The 10,497-nt window shown below is 36.6% G+C and overlaps 2 protein-coding genes across 2 annotated transcripts; one reads left to right on the forward strand and one right to left on the reverse strand.

Annotated features, from left to right (window-relative positions):
* Positions 1 to 823: 823 nt before the first annotated feature.
* On the forward strand, positions 824 to 5,441 carry si:ch211-196h16.12 (regulator of G-protein signaling 5). The gene is made up of 5 exons (XM_007229528.4): positions 824 to 1,619; positions 2,559 to 2,615; positions 3,713 to 3,759; positions 3,991 to 4,154; positions 5,044 to 5,441. Exons 1-5 carry the CDS (start codon positions 1,576 to 1,578, stop codon positions 5,200 to 5,202), a joined length of 471 nt encoding a protein of 156 aa, XP_007229590.2. The 5' UTR covers positions 824 to 1,575; the 3' UTR covers positions 5,203 to 5,441.
* A 1,705-nt stretch (positions 5,442 to 7,146) lies between these two features.
* c21h19orf53 (chromosome 21 C19orf53 homolog) lies at positions 7,147 to 9,775 on the reverse strand. Its single transcript, XM_007229533.4, has 3 exons — positions 9,640 to 9,775; positions 8,908 to 8,963; positions 7,147 to 7,908 (listed from the first exon to the last, which is right to left on the reverse strand). The coding sequence occupies exons 1-3, from the start codon at positions 9,725 to 9,727 to the stop codon at positions 7,750 to 7,752; spliced, it is 303 nt and encodes a 100-aa protein (XP_007229595.2). The 5' UTR covers positions 9,728 to 9,775; the 3' UTR covers positions 7,147 to 7,749.
* Positions 9,776 to 10,497: the final 722 nt, after the last annotated feature.

The following is a 10,497-nucleotide window of genomic DNA, read 5'->3' on the forward strand; positions in this document are numbered from 1 at the left end:
GGATGACAGGTAAGAGTTTACTAGTGTAAGCTTACACATTCCTGACTCATAAAGTGTCCTCAGATCACCCTGGAGGAATAAAAGAAAACTATTTTTCCAGTCCTGGTCCTTTTTCTCTATTACTGCAGATATTGTTATTTTAGATGGGCTTCAGCCTAAACTTTAGTTATCTAAATATTATACCCATGTATCACACAGCACTTTATCTAATATACAAATCATAAATCATAACTTATTACTGAATAGCAGTTCCACACATGTATCAAAATGCCCTCACCAGCTCATTCACATGTGAAAATGTGAAATGATCCATTAGTATCCACATAGCCATCTATCTGTCTAATCATTTGTGTCTATCCATTTGAATGTCTGTCCATAAGTCTGTAAGCCTATGAAGTTCACAAGTCTGTCTGGTTTTCTGTTCCATTTGTTCTTTCGTCTATCTGTCCATCTGTCTATTTGTCCTGATCTTATTTTGTTCTTGCTACACCCAAATAGGACAATTGTCCACCCATGCAGCTCCTACTCAGCTGTGCATCCCCCATCACTAGTGGGATGAAGACTAGCACATGCGTCTGTCTATTTATCTGTTTGTCATTCTTCTTGTCCATGTTTCTGTCAATTGATCTTGTTACCTGTCTGTCTTTCCACTTGTCAGTTTATCCATCTGTCTGTCTACCATCTTTTTTATCTATCTTTTGTCCATCTATTTATCTATCTATGTTTCTATACATAATCTATCAATCTATCTGTCTTTCTGTCAGTCCATCCATCTGCCTGTCCATCTCTTTGTCTTTGTATCCATACATTCATCTGTCTTTCTGTTTATCTGTCTCTCCATCTTTCTTTCAATCTGTTTATACTTGTGTCTATCCACATTTTCTAATAAATGGTAAAGTTTTCTGGTGAAGAGCAGCCAGATTCCAGTTCCAACAACATCATGTGGTCATCATCATGGGCACAGTTGTTACTTGCTTACAGCTAAAGATGTTTTTACCCACCCAAACACCCACCTTTCTACCCACCACACACACACACACACACACACACACACACCTGTACAGAAGCCCACCTGCTGCTATTATCATCACTGTAATTAGTGTATAGATGCAGGTGTGAATGATACACAGACACAAGATACGTGCAACACACCTGTCCCCTACTTCCAAATAAGCCAGCACCCATTACACACACACACACACACACACACTTACACACAGTTCCACAGAAGGACAGCTGGATTGTGTATGGTGGTGTTGAGTTCTGGCCTGGCGGGTAAAGCGCCATTAACTGCAGAGCTGTCCACACTGTGTACCCACAGCACCATTACGCCTTAATTAGCTTTTCATCAACACTGACTGATGGCTTTAACATCCTAAATGGATGTTCCATGTAAAAACACACACACACACAAACATATGTTCCTTACCTAACACCTGTCTGCTGTTTAGTGATTGCAGCAGAGAGATAAAGAGAGCTTTATAAGAGCGTCTCACACCATCAGAGAGAGGAACAGTCAGATTCTGCTGAGGATCATCTTCATCTTTGTTTCGGTGTCCGCTCTCACTGTCCCTGATGTGTAAGGGCCTCTCGGCTATACCTTCATCATGCCTGGAGAAGTGAGTATATATGTGTGTGTGTGTGTGTGTGTGAGTTTTCTTACAGATTCGTCTATAACGCTCTTTTCCAGAGCGATTTATGAGGCTGTTCCTAGTAAAAAATCGACAAAAATTGTGCATCCATCTCTTTGTGTGTCTGTCTATTTTATCTGTTTTTTTCATGTCTGTCCATGTTTCTGTATCTTTTTATCTATCATCTGTTTTTCTGTCCATACATCTGTCTACATCTGTTTTTACCATGTTATGTCTATTGCTCTTGCTACCTGTCTGTCTGTTCGTTGTTTGCCTGTTCATCTGTCTATCCACTTTTCAGTTTATTCATCTGTCTATCTACCTGTTTGCCTATTTATTTATCTATTAGGCCAATGTTAGGCCAATGTAGTGTTAGGAGTCTAGCCCAAGGACTCTTATTGGTGCATTACCTTTTAGTCACCCAGACTGGGAATTTAACCCCAGTCTCCCAAATTATATGGTAGCTCATAGGCAGGCAGTGGTGTTATCCACTCCGCCACTTCTCTCTGAGTGTTTGTGTAAAACAGACTCTGAGAAATGTGTAAATAAAAGGGATAAAGAGGACAGAAGAGGAACAAATATATATATATATATATATATATATATATATATATATACAAATTATATATGTATTGAGAAATGTATTATTTCGATACACTGAATTTTTGATACATTTCTGCATGTTTTATAGCTTTCAAAAAGCCTAATTCACTTAATAAATATGTTTTTCTGTTTATCTGTTTATTAATTCATCTGTCTAATTATCTAATTATCTGTCTGTCTATCTAGCTATTTATTTATGTGTCTATGATTCTGTCTGCTTTGTATGAAAGTGATACTGATTTGGGTTTTAATTCATAGTGTTGATATGAATAAATGAATAAATTAAACAAACTGAAATGCTGTGTGTGTTTGTTTGTGTTTCAGGGCGAAGGGGATGCGAGTGAAGTTTCATCACCTGACAGAGAAGCCTCATAAATTTAGGTAACACTCTTGACTGTCACTGTAAATCAGTCTAAATCAGTTTAAAAGGGTTTACTGTAAGTCATTTTAGGTACATTTGTGACATTTCTATTGATTTCTCAGTTCTGAAATTTTGACAGCTTCAAATGACATTAATAACACACACACAATTTCCAAGCTGTGATGTGGAATATGGAGCTACACTAATCAACACATTACAGTAATCTAATTTACTGACAGGCGTAACACACCACACCAACATTTAAAACATTTGAATCAAGAACAAATCATAACACAATTAGTTTTGTAAGCGATAGACACCACTAATATAAATATAATTACATTTTGTTAGTCCAACACTGATTTTAGTTACAGTATAAAGGGAAGACAAGTGTGATTAATTACAGAATTCTGTTGTGATTAATCTGATTCATTTTAACCACTAGAATATTTATAGACTCTCTTTTTGTTTACACTGGGTCATTTCATATGTCTTCAGTATCGAGATTATACCAGGGATTAATCCATTCACAAAGGCAGAAACAATTTAAATCAGATTTATAATTTATATTACCTCAGACCTATTCATGAAGAGCCAAAATCGCTGTTTGATTTATTATTCTATTTCTCTCTCTCTCTCAATCTCTCTCTTTCTCTCTATTTCTCTCTCGCTCAATCGCTTTTTTAATCTCTCTCTTTCTCATGACCTTACTCTCGCTTAATCTCTCTCTCAATCTCTGTCTTTTTCTCTCTTTCTTTCTCTTTCTTGCTATCTCTCTCTCAATCTCTCTCTCTATCTCGCTCTAAATTTCCCTCTCAATCTCTCTTTTTCTCATTCTCTCTCTCTATTAATTTCTCTCTCAATCTCTCACTATCTCACTATTTCTCTCTCGCTCAATCTCTTTTTTATTCTCTCTCTTTCTTGTTATCTCTCTCTCGCTCAATATCTCTCTCTCAATCTCTCTGTATTTCTCGCTCTAAATTTCCCTCGCAATCTATCTCTTTCTCACTATCTCTCTCTCAATCTCTCTCTTTTTCACTATATCTCTCTGTCTCTCTCTCTGGCTCTCTTAATTTTGCTCTTTCTTTCTTTCTCTCTGTTTCTCTCTGTTTCTCAGAGCTCATGAAGAGAAGACTGATCTGGAGTCTCTGCTGAACAGCAAGTGTATGTAAAACATTACATTTTTCGTTTTGGTAATGTTAAAAAACGTTTCCATAATGTTATGGAGTACTCAACTAGCTGGGAACATTTATTGAGAAATGTTCTAATAATGTTGTGATGCAAACCATTAGTACATCACACATTTTAAAAACCTGGAACATTATTTCTGTAACCTTCCTGAAAGTTTTTAAAATGTTTCTCATATGTATGAAACGCCACCGTCTCTCTGAGCAGCAGGTCTGCAGGCGTTCCACTGGTTCCTGCGCTCCGAGTTCAGCGAGGAGAACCTGGCCTTCTGGTTGGCCTGCCAGGACTACAGAAACTCCCCCGAGAGTAAACTGGCTGAGAAAGCGTCCAGCATCTTCTCCCAGTTCATCAACCCAGACGCCCCACAGGAGGTGAGAGTGAACTGATGCTTTTTGAACTGCTGCTGATGCAGCATTACTGAGTAGCATCACAGCGCAGCGCAGTGACTCGGTTCTGATACATCAGCTCACAGACGCAACCTTGTGCTGATCCACATTACCCTAGGAGTGATGAGGGGAAATAGCGCCATCTACTGTACCCACCCAGAGAGAGCAAGGCCAATTGTGCTCTCTCAGGGCTCTGGCAGCTAATGATGGCAAGCTGCATGACCAGGATTCGAACCAGCAATCTCCCAATCATAGTGATACATAATATAGTTTAGTGTGTGAAATGCAATGTAGTGTAAATTTAACGTATAAAAAAGCATGTCCATGTATATATTTTACCATGTTATTTATGATAACTTACTTTTTTATGCAATCGGTTCATCTTTTTACAATTTACAATTTTTGTATGTTTTGTGTATAATACAGAAATTCCAAAAAGAATTAAAAATAAAAAATAAAAATATTGTCATTTAGAGCATTTATTTGCAGAAAATGGCTGAAATAAAAAAAGATACAGAGCTTTCAGACCTCAAATAATGCACAGAAAATAAGTTCATATTCATAAAGAGTTCAGAAATCAATATTTGGTGGAATAACCCTGGCATGTTCTCCTCCACCAGTCTTACACACTGCTTTTGGATAACTTTATGCTGCTTTACTCCTGGTGCAAAAATTCAAGCAGTTCAGTTTGGTTTGATGGTTTGTGAGCATCCATCCTCCTCTTAATTAAATTCCAGAGGTTTTCAGTTTGGTAAAATCAAAGAAACTCATCATTTTTAGGTGCTCTCTAATTTTTTCCAGAGTTGTATAACCCTGTAAAGATCTATGGAGATGTAGAGGAGATGTAATTCATGTGTGATTGTCTGTTTTGTAGGTGAATCTGGACGGTGAGACGCGTGATGCTCTGATGAGCGTGATGGATGAACCTGAACTCAGTAGCTTTAATGAAGCTCAGCAGCGGATCTTCAGTCTGATGGCTAAAGACTCGTTCCCTCGCTTCCTCCGCTCCCCGTTCTTCCAGCAGGCCATGTAGATCTGAGATAAACACCCTGTAGAGTCGCTTTCCTGCGCAGTTCACTATATAAACACTGATTTAAACATACTGTAAAAGCACTAATAATCTGCTGGCATAGGTTAGCTAGTGATGAATAACTGTGTTACAGCATGTGAAGTGTTAGCATCAGTGTTGATGTAGCACAGATAGTTCCTTTATTTTATTACCTACTGTTGTATTAGATTAAATATCATTAATAAAGATTATAAATAAAAAAAATGGTCATTAAATTGTCGTATTGTTGTTAAATTGAACATTTTGGAGACATTTTTGGGTTCTAGAAGGCAAAACCGCTAGTTAGCTAACTGTTTTATTAACAGAAATAACTAGCAGGCTAGCTATTTCATTTTACATGAGCTACAAAATGGGCCAAATGATGTAATGATGATGAAAACTTCACTGAAATAAACTGGGAAAGCTCTTCTCACACTGGGAAAGCATGTGGCTGCAAGTCAACAATTGGCTCAGTTAGCTAACTGCTAACTCATGTCCTATAAAATCTAACAAAGGACATTAATAAAATTGAAATAATATCATATTTTAATGTAACATACTATTGAATACATTTACCTCTTAGAGTGAAAATACACTGTGTTATTGGGACTAAAATCGTGGGATTTTTAGAAAGAAATCTCTAAATTTCTAATCTGCCTAAAACCAGGCCTTGATTTCCTGGTGAAATTAGCTTTTTTACACATTCTGTTTTAAAACCCAATCATCTAGCCCAAGAGGAGTGGTTGCTGCTGTGGCCACAATGTTGAACTGATATATTCCAATAATAGAATTTATTTGCATTCATATGCAATGTGATTATTGATATATATTGATGGTATTTTTAATGAATCATATATTTGAGACATATAAGCTTATATTAAGCAAAAAAACTCTGCCAATAGGCTAAGCAAAGTTTTGGCTTCGTAAGATTTCTTTCTCAAAATCCTTGAAGAAGTACAAACTGATTCAATTGAGCATATCTTAAAATTGGACACAAGAATCAGAGTTACCTTTTATATCTGTATATACATAAGGGGACACAGCCATATTAGACTTATTCTGCTGGTAGCTGTAAAACATATGAGGAATGAAGAGATTTTAAGGTATGAAGCATCAGATTGGTACTTGAAAAAAAGGAATGGAATGATGGAAATAAAAGTGAGCTTGATTAACACCATTTACAAGCAACTGATTCCCTCATATAATCAGAAACTGAATAAAAATATTTGACAAGTATCTGGTTCCCTCATTTAATCAAAAATAGAATAAAAATATTTGACAAGTAACTGATTCCCTTATATAATCAGAAACAAAACAAAATATTTGACAAGTATCTGGTTTCCTCAGTTAATCAAAAATAGAATAAAAATATTTGACATGTACCTGGTTCCCTTATATAATCAGAAACAGAATAAAAATGTTTCAATTTATTAGTGCTGTGTTTATGCAGCAAAAATAGCGTTTGTTCTGATATCTTTATTGAGATATTAAACATTTTATTTGCTATTTGACAACTTTGGTGTGGTTTGGACTTTATTTAGGGGGCTGTGTGAATAAATGTATGTATAAATAAATATTATTTTGCCTATAGCTGAGTAATAAAAATACCTGAAACATTTACTTTAACAGCACAAACCAGCACTAACGAATGAGAACACTTGGGTGCAGTGTGGCCACCATTGAGGGGCTGCGTGATGTCACCCATTAAATAATTTTTACCTAATAACTCAATAACTAAAATACCACAAACATTAATTTAAACAGACGTTTCCCCGCCCCCGTTCATAATCAAGATTCTCACAAACCATCACAAATGCAGCACTAATGAATGAAAATATTTTATTTAGTTTCTGATTGTATGAGGGCCCAGCTTCACTGAGGTCATACCACCTCCTGTCATATAAAAAAAACACGCGACCAGTTTAATCATGATGTTCCGTTAATCTCAGTTTATTCTAACAACCATAGAATACAAGCAGAACAGCAGCAGAGTCAGTTTTATTACAGCATTTATAACTGTGTGGGTTTAACACAGGGCTGCACAATATCAACCAGATACATCCTTCTATATGGACAAAAGTTTTGGGACATCTGCTCATTCATTAAGGGGTATTAAAAGGGTTGATCCTGCTTTTGTAGGAGTGACTGCTTATATTATGCAGCCCTAATATTAGATATGGATGTAAGTATGAACACACCTCCAGGAATCCAGTAATTTACAGTCAGTATATTAAACCCCCCAAATCACAGAAAAGAGCTGCAGGATTGGGATATGGACTCTTTAATATAACCAATTCTCTTAAAGTTGATTACTGATGTTTATTTCACGAATGTATATAATATATTTGATGTTTTTATCAGTTCATTAAACCCTGAATTAAAGCTGATTCTGGAATTTCAGCCTTTATTTCTGCACTTGGTCTCCACATTCAAGCTACTGCAGCCACCTAGTGGCCAAACATTACAGTTACAGTGCTGTGAACTACCCACCAGCAACTGTGTATGTGTGTGTGTGTGTGTGTGTGTGTGTGGTTATTTGGATGGTCCAGCAGCAGAAGCTCCGGGTTTAGAGGCTCCTCCTCCTCCTTTCCCCTGCGGAGCTTTCAGCACACTCAGCTTCTTGTGCAGAGAGGAGCTCGCCTTCTGAGTGATCTCCTCCTCGATCTTATTCCTGATAGCCACATCCAGATCCTACACACACACACACACACACACAACCGTTATTGATTTACACTCAACTGCTCCTTAATTAGTCATAAATATAAATAGCATTCATAATAAAATGTACCATTTTTACTTTACTGCTTTACTTCTGGCAGACTGACAGTATAATAATATTTCAGGGTAGAGTGCAAGATAGAGAGAGACAGGGAAGCAGCGCGAGTGAGCAAGAGACAGAGTGAGAAAGCGAAAGACAATGCGAATGAGAGCAAGAGACAGAGCAAGTGACAGAGCAAGTGAGTGAGAGAGTGTGTAAGACAGGGAGAAAAAGCGCAAGAGTGAGAGACAATGAGTGAGAGAGAGAGATCCAGAGCTAGAGACAGAGCTAGAGACAAAGTAAGAGAGGAAGAGACAGCGTGTGAGAGAGAGAGAGAGAGAGAGAGAGAGAGAGAGAGAGAGAGAGAGACAGAGCAAGTGAGTGAGACACAAAGCGAGTAAGCAAGAGACAAAGCGAGAGAGGGAGAGATAGCATGAGAGTGCTAGAGACAGAGCACGTGACCCAGAGACAGCGCGAGAGAATGAGAAGACAGAGTGAGTGAGCGCGAGAGAGGGAGAGACAGCACAAGAGAGAAAGAGGTAGCATGAAATTTTGATACGATTTTGAGGAATTTTGATACCCAGCCCTGTTTCAGGAGGAAAAAAATAATTGTTTATTATCTTTTTAATACATTTATTAAATCATTTCTTAATATGTGTGGTGGTGGCAAGATTACATCTTCTATTATGAGATCTTTCAATTTTAATTTTTATTTTAAGTTCACAACATTTGGTGAAAAATTATATTTTTAAATCAAAAGTGACATGTCTTTGTCTCCAATGAAACCAGGCAAATTCTTGAGACCCGGCGATTTGAACATCCCTGGTACCTACATGAATTTTCCTGCATAATCTTTTGTCTTTAAAAACTACATTTAAAAAATTGGTGTAACAGTGAATTAGACGATTATTATTATTATTTTTTTTTTTTACCTTTTTCAGCTTCTGCTGCTGCACAATTCTGGCCTTCTTGGGTGCGATGACCCTCCCTGCAAAATAAACAAATACATTCATTAATAAAATGCGCTGAAACAGAAAAAAAGGCATATTTGACAAAACATTATGATGTAAAAGTATTTTTCTATTTTTAAATTAACATATCTTGAAGTTGTTAATATTTAAATATTTTATCTGTTTATCTTTCTATTTTTTTATCTGTTTATTATTTGCCATTTAAACCATGTATAACTGTGCATGTGGCAAAAAAACTACTGGGTAAAAATGGCAAAGACTGGGGCACATTTACAAAAAAACGTAACACGTTTAAACTTTGGTAATTTTTAAAATAAAATTCAATTGTTTTTACTGTAGTTTAAATAGACGTTTCCCCGCCCCCGTTCATAATCGAGATTCTGATTGGCTCTGCTTCTGAGTCGAGCTTCCTGTAGTCCCGCCCACAACTAAAATTAGATTTAAAAACGTAGTTAAAAATAAGAAATTTTAATTTAAACAAGGAACACAGGTTGTGTATTTATGGAGTTTATGTATCAGAATCCGTTGTTAATTCGGTTTGTTTGTTAAAGCGGATTTTTGTGTGTAATTTGTAATAAGCTCGTGAGTCACGTGTTCGTTTTTCCGTTCGCTCGTAAAGCGGAGTTTTGTCAGTCTGAGCGGAGCGGCGCGGATTTACTGAATATAATCCGCGTATTTACTGAATAATCTCACCTCCTTTCTTCACTCCACGCGGTTTATTCTGCGGCTTCTTAGATCCTCCGGATTTCCGCGCTTTAAACTTCTGCTTACCCTGCGCCATCGCGACCGGAAACAACCAGCTTAAAGGATTAGTACATAATAAAAGCCCTGAGCACAATAAAAGTCCCCCGCGTCCCCTACGCAGCCGCGTTTATATAGCTCTGGAAAAAATGAGACCACTTAAGTTTCTAAATCCTTTTCTCTAATTTTGCTATTTATAGGTTTATGTTTGAGTAAAATGAACATTGTTGTTTTATTCTATAAACTACGGATTTCTCCCAAATTCCAAATAAAATAGTCATTTAAAGCATTTATTTGCAGAAAATGAGAAATGGATTACACGCTGCTTTTGGATAACTTTATGCTGTTTTACTCCTGGTGCAAAAATTCAAGCAGTTCAGTTTGGTGGTTTGATGGCTTGTGATAATCCATCTTCCTCTTGATTATATTACACAGTGTTTTAATTTGGTAAAATCAAAGAAACACATCAATTTTACGTGCTCTCTTATTTTTTTCCAGAGCTGTATTAACTGCATGTCAGAAACAGAGAATACAACGCAAATCTATATTAAAGCTATACAGGAACATATGCAGAATTAGTTTGAATAATAAAGCAGAATATGTTTTATACTTTAGATTCACATGTATCTTTAAGGACAGATCTGCACACTCATAGTATTTAGTCTTCATGAGGGAGAGTCACCTGGAATAGTTTTCTCAGCGTCTTGAGTTCCTGGAGGTGCTGAACAATAGTTGCTGCTAGAAAATAAAGAAATTAAAAACATAGGACTATATGGAATTAAAGATACCATTATGAATATCATAGATCCA

The sequence above is a fragment of the Astyanax mexicanus genome, chromosome 21 (assembly GCF_023375975.1).
Source record: "Astyanax mexicanus isolate ESR-SI-001 chromosome 21, AstMex3_surface, whole genome shotgun sequence".
In the NCBI taxonomy this organism is placed as follows: domain Eukaryota; kingdom Metazoa; phylum Chordata; class Actinopteri; order Characiformes; family Acestrorhamphidae; genus Astyanax; species Astyanax mexicanus.